The following is a 19375-nucleotide window of genomic DNA, read 5'->3' on the forward strand; positions in this document are numbered from 1 at the left end:
CTGCCCAGAGGAGTGGGGCATCTCCCAAGAGCAACAGCTGCAACTCCTACCAATGCTGGGTCCTGGAAATTCAAGAGTGAACAGGACAGAATGCCTTCCGCCTTTGGGAACGCCCAGTCCTGTGGGGGAGGGGGCGGGCCTTTAAAAGGGCGCATAATCACACCCTAACAGATGGGCTGGCAGATCGAGCAACTGGCAAGTGGGGGTGTCAGGAGGAATTGTGTGAACTGAGCTTTTAACTACAAGTTAACAGTCTCCTCAAAGGAAAAGAAAAAGAAAAGCTCACACACACACGGATGTGCCAAATTTTGCATTCGATTTCAGGGGGTTTACAGATACACAGAAGCTCAACTCGACCTCCGGGGCAGTCGCAGAGCTCAGGTTAAAAACCCAATCCAAGGAGCGTGGCAAGGCAGCGTTGGCAGACAATACTAGATGTAGGGGTTGGAAGGAAGCTGGACTGTGGAGCTGGGGGCCTCGGGAGAACATGCTACGTCGTTTAACACCCGATAGAGCCACGACCCCAGGCAGTACACTAGGAGGACGCCACTGGAGAGGTGGACCCTGCCCAGAGACAGTCCGTGAGCCAGTGAACATCCGTAATTGAGGGTGTGAAAGCGGAGGGAAGCCGGGAAGGGGCTTCCAGCTCTGGCGATCCTGGCTTGGATGGTCCCTAGGTCCCATTCTGGGATACTGTCTTCCCCAGACCCAGTGGCGAACCTTGAGGCGCGCATGCGCAGTCGGCCCCCGGCTCAAAGACCGCTACCCCGGCTAGGCTGGCTGCGACTGCGCAGTCGAGTTCAGATCCCGGCCTTCCCATGAGCCTTTGGGGCAGGCTCCGAGGCAAACGACGGAAGCAGCCGCTCTTGGTTTCCGGCAACAGGACACCGGCTGTCGGGCGACCCGGAAGTGTTCCCATTTTGCGTCGTCGGGGCTCGGCGGCGGCCGGGCTCGGGGTTAGACAGACCACCATGGGGTCGTCAAAGAAGCACCGCGGGGAAAAGGAGGCGGCAGGAACTACAGCAGCGGCCAGCACCGGGGGCGCTACCGAACAGCCGCCTAGGCACCGGGAGCACAAAAAACACAAGCATCGGAGCAGCGGCGGCGGCAGTAGCGGCGGCGAACGACGGAAGCGAAGCCGAGAGCGTGGGAGCGAGCGCGGGAGCGGGCGGCGCGGGGCCGAAAATGAGGCTCGCAGCAGCACGCACGGGCGGGAGCGCAGCCAGACAGAGCCCTCCGAGCGGCGCGTGAAACGGGAGAAGCGGGATGATGGCTACGAGGCCGGTGAGGGGCCTGTGCAGGGGGCGGGGCGACCGGAGGTGCCTCGGGTATGTGGGCTCTGGGTATGGAGGCCGAGCGCACCAGGCCGAGGCATCCTCTGGCTTTTTCGTCAGCACTTTCTAAAGGGTCTTCCTATGGCTATTTGGGACTGAAGGTTGTCTTTCTTTGTTAAACTCTCTGAGGGTAGAGATTTTCTTTGTTTTCCTCACGACCCCTCCCTGAATGTGTTGAATGAATGAAGCGATGGCAGCATGTGCAGAGGCAAGAACAAACATGTTGTCAAAGTTGTGTAGAGTTCATAGGAGAGACAGCAGTCTGTAAGAGAGACACGGATCTGAACACTAAGGGCCATATAGGCCCTGTTAAGAAATTGAAACTTGTTTTGAGAGGAAGCCATGAATTTGAACTGACGAGTGAGTTGATCACATTCATATTTTGCAAAGATCTGGGAGAAGGGCAGTAGAGACTGGAGGTGAGATGAAGGCTGATGGTGGCCTGCACCGAGGCATTAGCCATGGGATGGAGAGACGTGGACAGATTGGAGAGGTGTTTTGGAGGAGGAGGTGATGGAGCTTAGCATTTGGATGAGGGCTGGAAAGAGAAGAAGGAATTGAGGGTGTGCCTTGAATTTTGACTTGAGCAACTAGTTGAGTGGTAGTGATCTCTGCTGATGTTATCCTGGTGGTTCAGTGGTAAAGAATCTGCCTGCAGTGCAGAAGACAAAAGAGACAAGGGTTCTATCCCTGGGTTGGGACGATCCCCTGGAGGAGGGCATGGCATCCCACTCCAGTATTCTTGCCTGGAGAATCCCATAGACAGAGGAGCCTGGAGAGCTATAGTCCACAGGGTGGCAAAGATTTGGACACAACTGAAGTGACCGAAGCACACATGCACAGTGCTGTCGACTAATTTCAGGAGTTTGGAAGAGAAACAGATTTTTGGAGGGAGACAACCGAATTCCGTTTTGGAGAGTGTTGAATTTTATGTGCATGGAGAAACTCAGGGCTTGGGCTGGATAGAGCAGTTTGGGAATCATGAGTGTTTAGGTGGCATATGAAGTCCACTGAGAGACTAGGAGTAGGAAGCCTACTGGTAGGAGAACCTGATAAATGCTAGTGTCTTAGTATTACGCTGAGCAGGAGGCTATGAAAAAAGGAGGTAGGCTGTCCCCCAAAGCAGGAAAACCATAGAATCTCGTGTCAGGGGATCTGTGGGAGTGATCATCTGTGTCACACACTGCTGGAGACCAGATGAAAACCAGAGCTGAAAAGAATCCTTGGGGTTTTGAAATAAGGAGGCTGGTGATCTTGGAGAGAGCCTGGAGTGGTTGAGATTCAGAGTTCAAGTGGGATAAGGTACAGAGGTAGGTTGTGAGGCGAACATGCTGGAACGATGAGCTGTGGTGGCGCCTGGTAGGGGCAGCTCCGTCTGAGTCCGAATCTGACTTCTGCGTGTGGTGTTCAGTGAAGTCACTTGCTGTTTGTGAGGTGAGTAGAGGATGTCCTAAATGCTCCTGTATCTCAGTGATCTCAGCAACATTACAGAAGAGGCTCCAATAAGTATATTTCTTCACTGCATGAATTACACAGAGGGCATAGTTATGCTGCCAAGATGGTCCCTACCCTGTGAGGAGAAGCAGGTCCAGAAATGACTGTGGCCGTGTTGTGCAGAGGAGAGCAGGTCATGCTGATCAGTAATGGAGCAGGACTCCAGGGAGGAAGTGGGGTCTGATAGGATTTTGTTAACAGCCTGAGGCCAGAGAAGGCAGTGTAGGTTGAAAGCACAGGATACGCAAAAGTGGAGAGGTGGCGAAGTGAAGGATGTAGAAAGCTGGACCCTTTGGATCAGGAAAGGAAGGTGTGGGGAGAAGCAGCGTTCTCAGAGCCTGGGACTCGGATGGAAGGAGCTCCTGGTTGGGGGGAAGCAGGCCGAGGTGCTGACCTCGTCTTCGGCCCTGCACCTGGAGCCAGGGCTGCGGCTCCTGGGCCCAGTGCTCTGCCCCTGAGCCTTGCTGCTTCTTGTTCCAGCTGCCAGCTCCAAAACTAGCTCAGGCGATGCCTCGTCACTCAGCATTGAGGAGACCAAGTAAGTCCTGTCTCCTTTTCATTTCTGTGTTTTCTTGTGGGACAAGCAGCTTCTGGGGTAGCTGTCTGGGGAGGCTTTCGCGTAGTACATGTTCTGATTGAAGTTGGAAGTGTCATGTAAATCATCCTAGCCAACCAGCTGAGTTCCCGAAGTGGACTCTGAGGCCCAGGAGAGCATGGCCTTGCCCTGGCTAGGGGGCAGGCCAGGCCTTCCGGCTGATTGGGAGGCCGGTGCTCTTCCCACTGCTGGGTCAGGCCCTAGGTTTGAGACCCTTCGGACCACTCAGTCCCTTCCTGTTTTCTCCCCCTCTTTGTCCAGAAATGCATTTGGTGCCCCCATTTCTTGGACAGCTCATAACACTTGTATCTCTTGTCCTCAGTAAACTCCGGGCAAAGTTGGGGCTGAAACCCTTGGAGGTCAATGCCGTCAAGAAAGGTGAGTGTGGGGCCGAGGGTGATGGGAGGGAGCGCATTTGGGATCAAGAAGTGAGGCCGTCTGGAGGGATTTTTGAAGAAAGTGGGGTTGGAGTGCAGGTCAGCACCCCTCAGTGGTCCTGTGTGGGTGCTGGCTGTGGCCTTGGGGCTTCCTTGTTGCTGTGATGGGGTTTGGGATTCGGCTGCTTGTTTAAGCTTGAGCAGTTGACGTGGCAGCCTCAGTATGGCTGCGAGGTAGCATTAAAGGGACCAAGAGATGTGCACAGTGCTGCACACTCATCTGCGCTGTGCACGTGTTGGGTTTTTTTTGTTTCAGTTTGGTTTTTTAAAGTATGACCAGAGGGGCTTTGGAAGGCATGGAGGGTCCCCTCTTCTTGGGGGGGATGTGGGAATGTGGGGTTGCCGGGGATCAGGAGGCAGAGGATTCTTCCCTTGCTTCCGGCTTCTCTGGCCCCCTGAGTGGGACGGGGCAGCGTGAGTGGCTCCCTCCTTTCCCCACCAGCCTTGGGCAGGCATAGCCTCACGCCTGGGCCTCCCTTCCAGAGGCGGGCACCAAGGAGGAGCCCGTGACAGCCGATGTCATCAACCCCATGGCCTTGCGACAGCGAGAGGAGCTGCGAGAGAAGCTGGCAGCTGCCAAAGAAAAGCGCATCCTGAACCAAAAACTGGGGTGAGGGTCCCCGCCAGGTGGGCTCAGGCAGAGTCTGAGGAGGCACCCCGGAGATCTGGAGTCGGGGTGAGGGGAGCAGGAGCTGGTTCTCCAGAGGATCTTTCTGCTCTGTCTTCAGGAAGATTAAGACCCTGGGGGAGGATGACCCCTGGCTGGACGACACCGCGGCCTGGATCGAGAGGAGCCGGCAGCTTCAGAAGGAGAAGGACTTGGCAGAGAAGAGGGTGAGGTGCTGGGAGTCACCCAGTGCCTCTGGTGGCCTGATGGCTGGGGGGCCACAGACGGGCCATGGGGACTTGAGGTGGGGGCTCAGAGCAGTGGGAGGCCTGTGCTCAGTGGCGCCTGCGTTGGCTTCTCAGCAGCTTGCTTGTTTAGGTCTGTGCTTTTTGCATCCCCACTTAGTAAGGCCCCACGTCTTCCGGTGATCCAGAACAGCTTGAGGTCATAGGTCACCGCCCCATCCCTGTCCCGTAGGCCAAGCTGCTGGAGGAGATGGACCAGGAGTTTGGTGTCAGCACCCTGGTGGAGGAAGAGTTCGAGCAGAGGCGGCAGGTGAGGCTGCGGCAGCTGCAGGGAGGGGCCGGGGAGGCTGCTGTCCCAGGTGCTGGGATCCCTGGGCGGCGTCCAGACTGGGCTGCGCTTTCTGCCCCGTCTCTAGGACCTGTACAGCGCCCGGGACCTGCAGGGCCTCACTGTGGAGCATGCCATCGACTCCTTCCGTGAGGGGGAGACGGTGATCCTCACCCTCAAGGACAAAGGTGGGTTGCGCTGGGCAGTCTGGCTGGGGGCCCAGGCCCTGTGGGTGGAGGAGTGTGACCGGCTGCCACCTTCTCCACTCCGTCTGCAGGAGTGCTGCAGGAGGAGGAGGATGTGCTGGTGAACGTGAACCTGCTGGACAAGGAGCGGGCGGAGAAAAACGTGGAGCTGCGCAAGAAGAAGCCCGACTACCTGCCATACGTGGAGGACGAGAGCGTGGACGACTTGGCCCAGGCAGGCCGGCAGCGTGGGCACCGGGCAGCGGGTGTTGGCAGCAGGCGGGTGGTTTGGGAGGAGATGGTAGCTCTGTGGCTATTCAGGAGCCAGACTGCATTCCAATCTGTCCTTCTTGCCTTGCAGCACAAACCTCGCTCTATCCTGTCCAAGTACGACGAGGAACTCGAAGGCGAGCGGCCGCAGTCCTTCCGACTGGAGCAGGGCGGCGTGGCTGACGGCCTCCGGGAGCGGGAGCTAGAGGAGATCCGTGCCAAGCTGCGGCTGCAGGCCCAGTCCCTGAGCACGGTTGGACCACGACTTGCCTCTGAGTACCTCACACCAGAGGAGATGGTGAGTCCTGAGGTCTTCGTCCAGACCTGCCCCTCCCTCTCCTCAGGGGCCACAGGCTGCCAGAAGGTACTAGAAGGGGGATCGGGTAATCGCATGGTACTTGGTCCCTGTGGATGAGCAGTAACCGGCAGCCCCGAAGAGGCAGCCGGTGTAGACAGAACAAGGACTGTGAGCCAGGTGCCCCTGAGCTGGTGGGCAGGCCCTGCCACATCTCCAGCCTGTGCCTGGGGTGTCATTTAACTGTGAGCCTGAGGCTCCTCCTCTGAAATGGGGGTGGCAGGAGCCCCCTCACGGGGACCGTTCCAAGGGCTGGTGGTGGTCTGGTAAGCGGTTGTTTTGTAGGGTGTCACCTTTGGGCTGCTGTGTGGACACGCAGGTAGACCTCTGGCTCAGTAGGTTGCTTGCCTCTGTGGTTGAGAGCAAGACTCTGGAACCAGTCTCGGGGGATTTCACTGTCCTGGCTCTCCTGCTTAGGAGCTGGTGACTTTGCACAAGATACTTAATCTCTTGCTGCCTTAGTTGTCCTCATCTCACAGATGGGATGATGGTTACTCACGTCTCACTCACGTGTGTGAACTGCTGCATAGCAGCAAGCAGTGTCCACTCCTGTGGGCTTGTGCCGCCTGCCTCCGCCTGCCCTCAAGTCTCTCCTCTCTCCTCCTTTCAGGTGACCTTTAAAAAGACCAAGCGGAGGGTGAAGAAGATCCGTAAGAAGGAGAAGGAGGTGATCATGCGGGCCGATGACCTGCTGCCGCTTGGGGATCAGACTCAGGATGGGGACTTCGGTTCCAGGTGGGCTGGGAGACAGCTGGGTGTGGGGGCTGGGCTGGCCCTGGGGCCAGCCTCACAGAGAAGCCTCTGCCCGCAGACTGCGGGGCCGGGGGCGGCGCCGGGTGCCTGAGGCGGACGAGGAGCCCCAGGAGGAGGGGGAGAAGGAGCCCGTGCCTCAGCCGCCACCGTCAGATGACACCCGCGTGGAGAACATGGACATCAGTGATGAGGGTGAGGGCCCGGCCTGTGGGGTGGGGGACCCGAAGAGCCAGGCGGTGGTCTGAGCGGGTGTCTCCTGTGTCTCCCCCAGAGGAGGGCGCTGTGCCGCAGTCTGGGTCCCCAGAGGTGCTGGAGGAGGACGAGGCGGAGCTGGAGCTGCAGAAGCAGCTGGAGAAGGGGCGCCGCCTGCGGCAGCTGCAGCAGCTGCGGGACAGCGGCGAGAAGGTGAGGGGGCTCCGGGGATTGGGCGCGGGCGGGCGCTGGGGCCCACGTGACAGGTGCGTCTGTGGCCACTTGTCCTCGGGGGCACGCGGTCCCACGCCGTCACAGGCGGTCCCCGTGTTCTGGTCTGCACCCTCTCTGTGTTCCACGTCGTGTTACTGGTGGGTTTCTAGGTTCCTGCCGTGCTTTCACTGTGGGATGCTTTAGCGCTTCGTTGTTTGCATTTTCTTTTCTTCTGGGCTGTGTGTTGCCTTGCTATGAGTGAGGCGTCATCCTAGGGCTGGGAAGTCCCTGGGGGAAAGGACAGCCAAGGGCTCCTCTGATTTTCATGGGGCAGAAATGGCAGTGACTTGTGAACACGAGCAAGCTGAGTGGTCTCTGCTGGTGGCGGCTGTGCAGACAACACAGGAGCAGCCGGAGGTTGGTCTCTTAGGTCCAGGATTTGGGGAAGACCTTTTGGGGGAGCCTTCTGAGCTGAGACTGAAATGACACAGTGGAGTCTGCCTTGCCCAGATTCAGAGTGGACAGGCATTCAGGCCACGGGGACAGCAGATGTCCTTTGGCAAGATAACCTTAGAATGTGTGAGGACCACGTGGGCTGAAGCAGAGGAAGGGAACGAGGGTGTGAGCTGAGGTGGAGAGTTGAGTGGGGGCTTGAGACTGTGGTCATTGCTGGCCCTTCCGGAGCACTGATATGTGCCAGGCACTGCTTAAGTGCTTTGTGTGTGGGTTCACTTAATCCTCACAGCAGCACTAGGAGGAAGGCTCTGTTATCTCCTTTTTATAGATGAGAAAACTGAGGTACAGAGGTGGTAGGCAAGTTGCCCAAGATCACATGACTGGGAAGTGGCCGAGCACAGCCTGGCTCCAGAGCCCACACTTTAACCCTGCACCTCCCACCGAGAGAGACCGTTGGGCCTGAGACAGGCTGCAGCAGCAAACCCGGGGTTTCCACCGCGGGGGTAGAGCAGCAGGGAGCCACCGGACTGAGGCCTCCCTGAGCCAGGGAGGGGTTTCGGGGAGAGGGAGGGAGCACTTCAAACAGTGTTGAGGAGCAGATCAGATTTGGCCCTGGTGGAGACAATGCCACTGTGGAGACAGTAGCGTTGAGAGGGTTGAGTCGAGCTGGGGCTGGAGGAGGAGGGGCCTTGGGACGATTCCTTAGCCCAGGAGGGGGCGCGCTTTGTTCACGGGGCCAGGAAGCAAATGTCTGAGGCTCAGGGTTCTGCCTCTCCAGCTGGGGTAGCTGGGGGCGGGGCCGAGCGCCAGTGCGACTTGGTGTACAAGGGTGGGGTGGGGGGGATACAGCTTGCCCACCCCTCCTCTAAAGAGAATGAGGAAATGGGTCAATAGCTGAAGAGGGCACGAGGTGAAGGAAGTTTTTCCTTTTTTGTAGTTAATGAGGTATAGCGTTAATATTTAAAAGTTATGCTCCAGAGTCATAGAGTTCATGGCTGAAAGGATCATGCCGGTTATGTGACCCAGTGGGATTCATCAAGGTTGGATTTTCTACTTGCCGGGCCGTTTTCTGAAATGGGGTAGACTAGGATAGGAGAAGGCAATGGCACCCCACTCCAGTACTCTTGCCTGGGAAATCCCATGGATGGAGGAGGCTGGTGGGCTACAGTTCATGGGGTTGCGAAGAGTCAGACACGACTGAGGGACTTCACTTTCACTTTCCACTTTCGTGCATGGAGAGGGAAATAGCAACCCACTCCAGTGTTCTTGCCTGGAGAATCCCAGGGACGGTGGAGCCTGGTGGGCTGCCGTCTGTGGGGTCACACAGAGTCGGACACGACTGAAGCGACTTAGCAGCAGCAGCAGCAGCAGCAGGGTAGGAACGAGTGTGGGCAAGAAAGTGAGTGTTTGCTTTCGGTTTGAGTTAGGTTTGAGATGACTCCTCACTGGAGGTGATTGATGCTGAATAGGCAGTTGGATGTATGACCTTGAACTTCATATATATACTCGAGAGACACTGAGATGGAAGCATGGAAGTCAGTGTGTAGATGGGGTTTATACCAGAGGACTGGGTGGGATCACCAGGCATGAATGTAGATAAGGAGGAGAAGGTAAGGCTCCAGGCGAGGAGGGAGAGGAGGGGTTGCATTCCTGGAAACCATGTGAAGACTGGTCTGGAGGGAAGGTGTAAGCAGTGGTGACGCAGACTCGGGAGGGTTCTGATATCCGGAGGATGGGAGCTGGCCGTGGGGTCAGCCAGCACGGAGGTCACTGATGCTCCCGTCTAAGGTTGGCTCGGTGGGGTGGTGGGAAACGGGGGCCAGATCACGCAGGTGTTAGCAAGGTTGCTGGACACGAGATTGGTAGGTGAGAGTTCACTCTGTTTCTGTACGCCAGCAAGAGATGGAGAATGTAATTTTAAAAAGACACCATTCATGAAAGCAGTATGGATAATGAAGTAACACAGGTCAACAATAGAAGGCATTATGGATAATGAATAATCAGCTTAGCAACAAAGTTAAAAGGAATGAAAGAGATGCAAGATCTCTAAGAGGAAAATCTCAGTCTGTTTTTGAAAGGTATTAAACAGGACATGTTGTTTTAGTTACCCAGGGCTGCCATGACAAAACACCACAGACCGGGTGGCTGAAACAGCAGCAGTGTATTCCAATACTTCTGGAAGCTTCAAGTCCAAGGTCAGGGTGTTGGCAGGTTTGCTGTCTTTCGAGGCCTCTGTCCTTGGCCTGTAGGTGGCCATCTTTCCACGGTGTCCTCACATGGCCTTCCTTTGTGTGTAATTCCCTGGTGCCTCTGTCCTTACAAGGACACCAGCTTATTAGATTTGGGCCTACTCTTCAGACCTCATTTGACCTTTATTATCTCTAAAAAAGGCGTTGTCTCCAGGTACAGCCGCACTGGAGACAAGGGCTTCAATGTATGAGTGTTTTGGGGGAGTCACAGTTCAGTCTGTAATAACCATATTAATGGATAAAAGTAATGTTGTAAAGATGTCTGTATCCTCACAGTTCCAGTAGAAATCCCAGGGTTTTTGTGGAACCTGGCAAAATGATTCTAAAATTTACACAGAAGATCAAAGGGCCCCAAATAGCCAAGACCCTCAGACTAATCAGGTGGTAGGATTTGCTGTAATAGATACCTAGTCTTTTTGTTGTTCAGTCGCTAAGTCGAGTCCGACTCTTTGGCAACCATGTGGACCATAGCCCACCAGGCTCCTCTGCCCGTGGAATTTCCCAGGCAAGAATACGGAAGTGGGGTGCCATTTCCTTCTCCAGGGGTTCTTCCCAATCTAGAGATCGAACCCACACTTCCTACTTGAGAGGCAGATTTTTTACCACTGAGCCATTGGGAAGCCACTTCCAAGTCTTTAGACAGTTGTAATTGAGGCCCTGTGATATTGGGGGCATTAAATGTGGCCCCCACACCCCAGAAACAGACTCCTGCCATACAACACGACGTGGCCCAGTGTGAAAGGAGCTCAGCTAGGTAAGCAGTGTCAGGACAATCAGTTACCTATTTGGAAAAATGTGAAATGCGGTTTGTACCTCATACCTTGTGCAGAAATTCACTTAAAAGGTTAAGAACTTGAAATTAAAAACTTAATATTTGAGAAAAGCATGAAGAATTTTAAGACTATGGTAGTGGTTCTTTTTAATTGTGTTAAAATACCCATAGGATTTATCATCTTACCCGTTTTTAGGTGTATGGTTCTGTGGTGTCAAATATATTCACCTTGTGTGTAGCATTTAACTAGTTAGAAATTAAAAACTTGATTTTCATTTAAAAACTTAGTTTTATTTTAAAGACACCATGAAGGGAACTTTCCTGGTGGTCCAGTGGTTAGGACACCCCACTTTCCTTGCACAGGGTGCTGGTTTGATCCCTGGCCAGGGAACTAAGATCCCACCTGCCTTGTGGCACAGCAAAAATAGAAAAAGATGTCATGAAGAATGTGAAAAGATAGGCCAAACGAAGAAGGTATTTGTCCACGTGCAGAAGGGGAGTTCACAGAGGTGCAAGGATGCATGACCCCTGAAACACAAGGTGAGGCCCAACCTGGGTAGCGGTGGAGGAAAGGTGAGCTGAAACGACAGATCAGGTCCCACCCGCCTCACTTGGCAAAAGTGTCAGGCTTGATAACGTCAAGTGTCCATGAGGATGTGGGGCAGCCAGAGTTCTTGTCCACACTTTGCAGGGGCATGTAAAGGAGTCTCATCAGTGGGGAGACACTGACGAGCCTTGTAGAGTGAGATCGCATGTCTCAGCGGACCACACTCTGTGTGAATGCTCACGTCGGGTTGTGTTAGCTGTGCCGTTCGTGGTCTGGGAGAGGCTGTCTTGGGTGCACTGGAGAACTCCACCGCGGTACAGTCACAGCATGGGACGGGATCCTGTAGTGAAAAGCTGTTCAACTGGAGCCGCTTACGTCAAGACTGACCTTAAAACATATGCGTATACTTGAAAACATAGAGTCAGACAGTGTGCTTCAGATTACGTAATGTTTGAAAAATGCATAACAGAACAACAGACTGTTCATGGGTGGGTCTGTATGTGCTAAACTGTGAAGGAAAGGCCGTGAATCGTGACCGCAGGTATGTGGGGAGGAGGCCTCTGGGGCCTGAAAGGGTGTTCATAATGCTGTTCAGCCAGCTCATGGGGACATGCTGTTTGTTTGGTGGTGGTGATTTTTAAAAGCATACGCACGTGTTACAAGTAGCCTTTTTATGTGTAGGATGACATTTATTTAAAAACGTGATGTCATTCATGTAAGGAAAGGAGTGCAGAGGTGGACACGGAGACTGGAAACTTCTGTGATGAATTTGCTGTCAGGGGCAGAGCAGGAGGGCTGTGGTGTTGCAAGAGGATTCTTCAAAGAGCAGAGAGGGTCTTCCCTGATTGTCCAGTGGCTAACACTCCGTGCTTTCCCTCAGGGGGTGCTGGTTCGCTCCCTGGTCTGGGAACTAAGATCCCATATGCTCAGCAGCCAAAAATAACAGAGGGAAAAGGGGGGAAGATCCTAGACAATCCCTGTGTGCTGGTGGGAGTGACACAGGTCGGGGCATGGTGTCGGGAGCAGAGTTCTGGCGGCCCTCGGAGCCCTGCCCGGTGGGGTGGCCTGTGGTAGGCGCGGGGTCAGGCGTTGGCCATGAGGAGTGGGGCGGCAGGGTGGGTGGGTGGTGGTTCAGCGCTGGAAGCAGGGGCCAGGTCCACGCAGCATCCAGCCTGTGCAGGGCCAGGGTTCCAGGGGGAGGGATGTTTGCTTGAGTCCTGAGCTGAGTCTGTTTGGGGAGGAGTGGGTGGTGGAGGAGGGGTGGGAGAAGGAAGGCGCGGGGTGCGAGAGTGAGCAGAGGAGGAGGCGCGACAGAGGCTCGGTCATGAGGGGCCGTGCCGGATTCTGGATATTAATTCAGAGGGCAGTGGGGAGCCATCGCCGACTTCAGAGTGATGGAGCGAGATCAGTGCAGAGCAGACCAGGGGTCAGGGAAGAGGAGAGTGTGGTCTGGTCCGCTGTGGGTGGTGGGAATGGCATGCTGTTCTGCTGCCAGAAAGGGTGGTGGGTTCCTGGGTCTCCATGGCACCCCCCTAGAAACTTCTGGGTTTGCCCACAGCTGCTCCCTCCCCCAGGTGGTGGAGATTGTCAAGAGGCTGGAGTCTCGGCAGCGGGGCTGGGAGGAGGAGGACCCGGAGCGGAAGGGGGCCATTGTGTTCAACGCCACGTCCGAGTTCTGCCGAACTCTCGGGGAGATCCCCACCTACGGGCTGGCCGGCAACCGGGAGGACCAGGAAGAGCTCATGGTGGGTCCTCGGACAGCCCACCCCCAACACATTCCCCGGGCCTGCTCTGCTCTTGGGTGCCGGGGGTGGCGGCCCTGCCAGTCCTCAGGAATAAGCCTCAGTGCTCAAGGGGGACGGGCTCGCCGGAGCCTGGACTGAGCTTGGTCATCTCTCCTCCAGGACTTTGAACGGGACGAGGAGCGCTCGGCCAATGGCGGCTCCGAGTCTGACGGGGAGGAGAACATGGGCTGGAGCACTGTCAACCTGGACGAGGAGAAGCAGCAGCAAGATGTGAGGAGGGCGAGGAGCTGGGCTGGGGGCTGGGGGCCGCTGCAGGCTGCAGGAGCCTGGTGGGGTGGGCGCTGGGCTGGGGGCTTAGCTCTGCCCTCCCCACCGTGGGGCCGCCGTGTCTCAGAGCCCTGGGCTCCTCCTGCGTAAATGGGGTATACAGACCTGGTGGGGTGTTGTGGGTTAAATGAGGTGTCTTGTCGCGCAGGGCCTGGTACACAGCAAGGACCACAGTCCTGGGAGGGGTGACTGTCGGGCAGGAGGGTAGCCCACTTAGCACCCCCATCATTGTGTGCTCCGCCTCCCCAGTTCTCTGCCTCCTCCACCACCATCCTGGACGAGGAGCCCATCGTGAATAGAGGGCTGGCGGCCGCCCTGCTCCTGTGTCAGAACAAAGGTAAGAGGCTCAGGCTGCTCTGCGATGGCCTGGGTGCCGCCACGGAAGGCGGGCCAGGCAGCTGCTGCCCTCCGGCCCCCTGCTCCCTTCCTCCCCGCCGCCCCCGGGCCCGGCAGTTGCGGTAGCCGCTGGCCTTTGTGCGCTGCTTCCCCCATGCTCAGTGCCTGTGCCCACACGTGCCCCAGCAGGCACCACTGCCCCTGGAGGCTCGGCCTCTCCTCTGCAGGGAGCGGGAGGAGTGGCCGCAATCCAGGCGGTGGCAGAGACCTTGGCGTTAGGATCGTCTCTGCTGTGTACTGAGCCGGTGGCCCTGGACATGTGCCTGACTTCTCTTGGGTCTCCGTTTCCTTTGTCTGCACGAGGGGACTGATGTCTCTCCCTTCCCACAGCACAGCTTGGAGGGTCCCTCAGGGGCCACCATGCTGTTGGGAGTGCTGGGCAGTCTGGGCTCTCACAGATTCCACCCCCCAGGGCTGCTGGAGACGACGGTGCAGAAGGTGGCCCGGGTGAAGGCGCCCAACAAGTCCCTGCCGTCAGCCGTGTACTGCATCGAGGATAAGATGTGAGTGCGGGCGCGGGGGCCGCGCCCTGGGAGCCCGGTGCCGGGCAGTGCTGAGGCCCCGTGCGTCTCCCACAGGGCCATCGACGATAAGTACAGCCGGCGGGAGGAGTACCGCGGCTTCACCCAGGACTTCAAGGAGAAGGATGGCTATAAACCCGATGTGAAGATCGAGTACGTGGACGAGACGGGCCGGAAGCTCACACCCAAGGAGGTGAGCGGGGCCGCGCCCTGGAGTCTGGGCCAGGGGACTGTGGTGTCCATCGCTCGGGGGCACAGCGGTCCCCCCTTGCAGGCCTGGCAGGAGGGCGTCCTTGCCTGCCTGCCCTCTCCCCAGCGGCCCCCTGAGCTCTCGGCTGGTGGCAGCTGTCCGCCTTTCTCTCCTCACTTTCTTGGAGTCTGCTGCCCCCTTGCTCCAGCACATCCTTCCCTCTCTTCGGGGGCTCCCAGAGGGTGCCAGGGCCGGGGCCATCTCCCAGCCCCTTCCCAGGCTCACCGCCCCCACCTCGGCTCAGCCGGGGCTGGGGAGCCAGCGCCCTCCCTTGCCCCAGGGGCTCCGGCGGCTCTAACAGGGTTCTGCCCGGTCACAGGCTTTCCGGCAGCTGTCCCACCGCTTCCACGGGAAGGGCTCCGGCAAAATGAAGACGGAGCGGCGGATGAAGAAGCTGGACGAGGAGGCGGTGGGTGCCCACGGGGAGGTGGCAGTGGCCTCTGGGGGTGTGGGGTTGGCAGGGACTGAGGCGCTGGGGTGCTCCTGCCTTGCTGACTGGCCCGACCCACAGCTCCTGAAGAAGATGAGCTCCAGTGACACGCCCCTGGGCACCGTGGCTCTGCTGCAGGAGAAGCAGAAGGCCCAGAAGACCCCATACATCGTGCTCAGCGGCAGTGGCAAGAGCATGAACGCGTGAGTGGGGCGGTGTGCTGCCTGCGTGCATTGGGGAGCGGGGGCGGGGTCACAGCCGCTCTGCAGCCTCACGCTCCTCTTCTTTCCGCAGGAACACCATCACCAAGTGAAGCTGGCCTCCCTTCTGATCCCTCCCCCGACTTTAATATTAAATAAAGCTCCCTCCTTATTTTTTCCCCCTGGTCCTGGTGCAGGTTCCAGGGTCAGACCTGGGAAAAGGGCAGGCGGTGCCAGACAGAGCATGGGGGACATTGCCCTCTGGCTCCGTCGTCACCTGTGTGACCTCAGGCAGTCACTGAACCTTTCTAAACGGCCTTAGTTCTGCCGTTTGTTTGACCAAAACACCTTGCTTCATAGGGTGTCTTGCGATGATTAAGTGAGCTCATTTCATTCACTCACCTGGAACGTGGAGGTGAGCAAGGCCCCTCAGAGGTGGCTTAGGGTCTGGCTTCTGCCAGGTGAGACCGGTTGTAGGTGACACAAACGACAGAGATGCAGGGAGGGAACTGGCCCGGCTCTGCTAAGGCAGTTCTCAGCCCACGCTGGGCCCCAGCCAGCCAAAGAGAAGCCAGCTGGTTCGCTTTCTCACCCTCGCCTCCCCCAGCCGCTCCTGGCATGGTCGTACCAGTCCTGGCTGTGCCTGTTAAATGTCGCACCTTACCCTCTCCAAGGCTGGCTTCTGGGTAAGAGTTGGGAGGTGTTTTAGAGGCTCAGTCACCGCGGTCTCTCCCAGTCTCAGTGCCACAAGAATCACTGCTCACAGCCAGGACGGCCGCGGCAGGGTCTGGGGGCATCGCAGGCTCCTGTTGTCTACGTGGAGAGAGGCTCGGTTTCTCAGAGCACCCGCCTCTTGGGAGCCTTGTCTGCTTAGCAGGGCAGGTGAGATTCCTCGGTGTGAACTCCGTGAGGGACAGTAAGAGCCTGAATCGAGGGAAAGGTGACAACTGGCCCCGGTGGGAGTCAGACAAAACCAGCATCCCACCGCCCCCACCTCCACCCGAGTGCGTGGCAGATGGTTCACAGATTTTTTTTTTTAATGAAAAAAAAAAGTGGATTAAAGTAACCTTAGAAAATGTAAGAAAAGAACAGAAAAATGTAAACAAGGAACAAAATACAGTTGCCTTAACCCATTGCTTTTGATGACGGTTACTTCGTGGCAGCCCCACCCAGCACTGTCATGCCCTGCTTCAGCTTGTCTCCTTATCTTGGGGTCTGATTCTGATTTAGTTTCCGCTTGGGCTTCTTCCTCGGGTTCCTCAGGGAGGGTCCCTGTGGGAAGCCTAGGCTGGGTCTAGGGTCTGGGGAATCTTGGTCTGTTTCTCCCAGAAGCTTGCGTGGCATGTCCGGTGTTGTGGATTGTCCCTGGCGGCGGAGCACCAGCTCTGGCCGAGCTCTTGTCGAAGCTCACACCTTACCCGCTGCAGCCTGTTAGGAAGCTGTTGCCATCATCAGAGCCACAAACGTCCAAGGTCGTGTCTAGAGCAGTGGTGGACCTGGGTGGAACTGACCAGCCGTGTCCCAGGGTGTCTCCTGACACTCTGACCTGTGACTGAGGGGACAGTAAATGGTGAGCCACGGCCTAGGAGGGGCTCCGAGGCCCCCTCCAGGAGCCCTGCCTGGCTGGCAGTCTGTGGTGTCTCCCCTCCTGTGGCCTCTGGTCCCAGCCCTGTGCTTGTGCTTCTGTGCCCTGAGTCATGCTACCCAGGCTGTGCTTGCCCACCTGATGGGGGCGGGGAGGCAGCAGGGAGTCAGTTCAGCTCCAGGGCTGGAGGAGCCAGCACCAAATCTTGTGAGGCCTGAGCTGCCAGGGCCGGCAGAGCCCAGGGAGAAGGTGGGGACTGAGAAACGATGTCAGCCATGCGTGAGCCCAGCCCTCCAGGGCACCCAGGAAGAAGGATACTGATGCCTGCTCTCAAACAACCATCAGACTGCAGCTGCTCCCTCCAGTGAGCACGGGAGCGCTTAGGATGTGAAAAGCTGCAGGATGCTGGCCCCAGAGAGCTGAGGTGCGTACAAAAGGAATGATTTCAGTGAGCCCAGATTCCTGCGTCTTCTCATACATACAGAGAAGAGCACTAAATTCCTTGAGGTACACAGTTTTAATTCACAAAAATTCTTTTGATGTTCAGACTACCTGCCCTTTGTTGCAAACTTCTATAAAACCTGATTCCTCCACCCCGCTTCCGTGGAGCAATTCTCAGGGTTACTTGAGATGCTGTCTCCCAGGCTTGAAGTCCTAAAAATTCCCACTGAATAAAACATCTCAATTTTCAGATTGTGACTATTATGTAAGTTGCCAGGACCCACCAGTACTACTAAGCCCCTTGGGAACTGGGGGCAGTGATGCCTCCACTCAGGTTGGTGTGGGGGTCAGTGTGGTCTTAGCCAAGGCCTGGGGAGAGCCAGCTGGGCCACTGTCTTCGGGCAAATTACCGCTGACTGCGTTCTATGTCAGACTTAGGGCTGGTGTAGAGTTGAAAACATTCACCTTCTCTCATTACTCCAGCAAATATTTACTGAGCGTCAGGGGTGCTGGGGCTGAGGAGGAGCAGGGCCAGACCGGCTGCCTGGGTCCTGAGGGTCTGATGGGTGAGCATCTGTGGAACAAGGACACCGGTGGGTGAGAAGGGGACGGGAGGGAGTCTGTGCTCTCAATGTGGCTCGTGCCTTCAAAAGGGCCTGGGGAGCCCAGCTTTAATTTCCAGAGGCCTGGACGGCTGCCTCTCCACTCCCAGCCATGTGGCATCCTTGCTAAGGCACCAAGGCCTGCCCAGGACCCCTTCCCTTGCTGTGGCTTTGTTCCCTCGCAGCCCCCAAGGAAGCCCGCCCTTCTAGGCCTGGTGATGGGAACCTCAGCCCAAAAGCCAGTGTCGGCTGTGGCCTGCAGGTAAAGCCGGGGCAGGACGGCCCTCCACCCCCAGGTGTCTTTCTCCCTCTGGGCTGTCCCCACCCCCCGCCCAGGTCCGCTGAAGCCCATCAAGCTGCGGTGGCCCGTCCTGCCCTGTGGCTCCTGCCAGCTCGTCCAGTTCTGTTTCCCCACAGGACGGGGAAGCTGTCCCCCACTCCCCTCAGGGTCCCTGCCTTCCCCCCCCACCCACCCACTTCCAGCTGCCTGGTGAAGAAGCTGCCCCAGCTCATCTGGGGCCCAGGCCAGGCCCCCTCCTGAGATGTGTCCTCTGACCCCTGAGAGTCAGTTCCTCAAGAGAAATAACCTTTAGGGTATACACATATATCTGAGGAGGTTTATTGCAGGAATTGGCTCCTGTGACCATGCTGCTAAGTCGCTTCAGTTGTGTCTGACTCTGTGCGACCCCATAGACGGCAGCCCACCAGGCTCCCCTGTCCCTGGGATTCTCCAGGCAAGAACACTGGAGTGGGTTGCCATTTCCTTCTCCAATGCGTGAAAGTGAAAGTGAAGTCGCTCAGTCGTGTCTGACTCTTCATGACCCCATGGACTCTAGTCTACCAGGCTCCTCTGCCCATGGGATTTTCCAGGCAAGAGTACTGGAGTGGGGTGCCATTGCCTTCTCCGCCCATGACCATGAGACGTTCCCGTACCTGCCATCTTCGAGCTGGACACCCAGGAAGTCTGGTGCTGTGAGTTCGGTTTGAGTTCGAAGGCCTGAGGATTGTGGACACCTGATGGCCCAGGGCGGGCGTCCCATCTGAGGCTGAGGGAGCCTGCCCTCCCCCACCTCTCTCCTCTTGGCGCTCTTGGTGGAGCAGGTGAGCCCACCTGCACTGGTGAGGGGGACCTTCTGTATTCAATCTGCTGCTCCAAATGCTTTCTTCCAAACACGCCCTCCCAAACACACCAGAAATAACGTTTTACCAACTATCTAGGAACCCCTGAGCCCAGTTGATTAACTGGCTTAACTGATTAAGCCCACACAAGATTAACCATCACAGTGAATCACCTAAATTGGTCTAGAAAATTCTTCAGCTTAAACAGAGTAGTTCCTCTTCTATACAAGTAACACTTCCTTTTTAAATTTTTTATTTTTGGCAGCGCTGGGTCTTTGTGGCTGCCCTTGAGGGTCCTCCTTGTGGCATGCAGACTTAGATGCCTGTGGCACGTGGGATCTCAGTCCCCTGACCAGGATCGATCGAGCCAGAGTCCCCTGCATTGGAAGTGTGGAGTCTTAGCCACTAGACTGCCAGGGAAGTCACCAGTCATATGTTTTTATTCTCCAGGACATTATCTTGACTTTTTTTAAGAACTAGCCCCTAATCAGACATCTTCATCAAGAATGAACTCTTTGTTCCTCCTTGCCTCTCAGATCTCTCCTCTGGAGTCATTTTCATTATGTTTGAAGTTCATCTTCTAGAAGTTCTGTCTAGATGAGCTCTCATATTCTGCTGGTCTGAATGTCTTTATCTTGGTATGGGCTGGAGACGGCTGTGCTCGCTCACAGGGCTGCGGTCACTCCCCCAGGGCCTATTCCGGAGTCGGAGTCAGCTTCACTGGGGG

At 56.7% G+C, this 19375-nt stretch overlaps 1 protein-coding gene and 1 long non-coding RNA gene across 2 annotated transcripts; one reads left to right on the plus strand and one right to left on the minus strand.

Annotated features, from left to right (window-relative positions):
* Positions 1 to 827: 827 nt before the first annotated feature.
* Positions 828 to 16034, plus strand: SART1 (spliceosome associated factor 1, recruiter of U4/U6.U5 tri-snRNP). Its single transcript, XM_069566303.1, has 20 exons — positions 828 to 1284; positions 3309 to 3366; positions 3746 to 3801; positions 4344 to 4470; positions 4589 to 4694; positions 4945 to 5022; positions 5129 to 5228; positions 5318 to 5460; positions 5587 to 5793; positions 6461 to 6585; positions 6662 to 6795; positions 6875 to 7008; positions 12607 to 12777; positions 12937 to 13047; positions 13354 to 13441; positions 13913 to 14003; positions 14079 to 14214; positions 14591 to 14680; positions 14783 to 14904; positions 14996 to 16034. The coding sequence occupies exons 1-20, from the start codon at positions 972 to 974 to the stop codon at positions 15012 to 15014; spliced, it is 2409 nt and encodes an 802-aa protein (XP_069422404.1). The 5' UTR covers positions 828 to 971; the 3' UTR covers positions 15015 to 16034.
* On the minus strand, positions 15916 to 18850 carry LOC138427071 (uncharacterized). The gene is made up of 3 exons (XR_011251883.1): positions 18463 to 18850; positions 17393 to 17501; positions 15916 to 16453 (listed from the first exon to the last, which is right to left on the minus strand). It is a non-coding gene; the product is annotated as an uncharacterized lncRNA (long non-coding RNA).
* Positions 18851 to 19375: the final 525 nt, after the last annotated feature.

Source organism: Ovis canadensis, chromosome 21 (assembly GCF_042477335.2).
Source record: "Ovis canadensis isolate MfBH-ARS-UI-01 breed Bighorn chromosome 21, ARS-UI_OviCan_v2, whole genome shotgun sequence".
Classification (NCBI taxonomy): domain Eukaryota; kingdom Metazoa; phylum Chordata; class Mammalia; order Artiodactyla; family Bovidae; genus Ovis; species Ovis canadensis.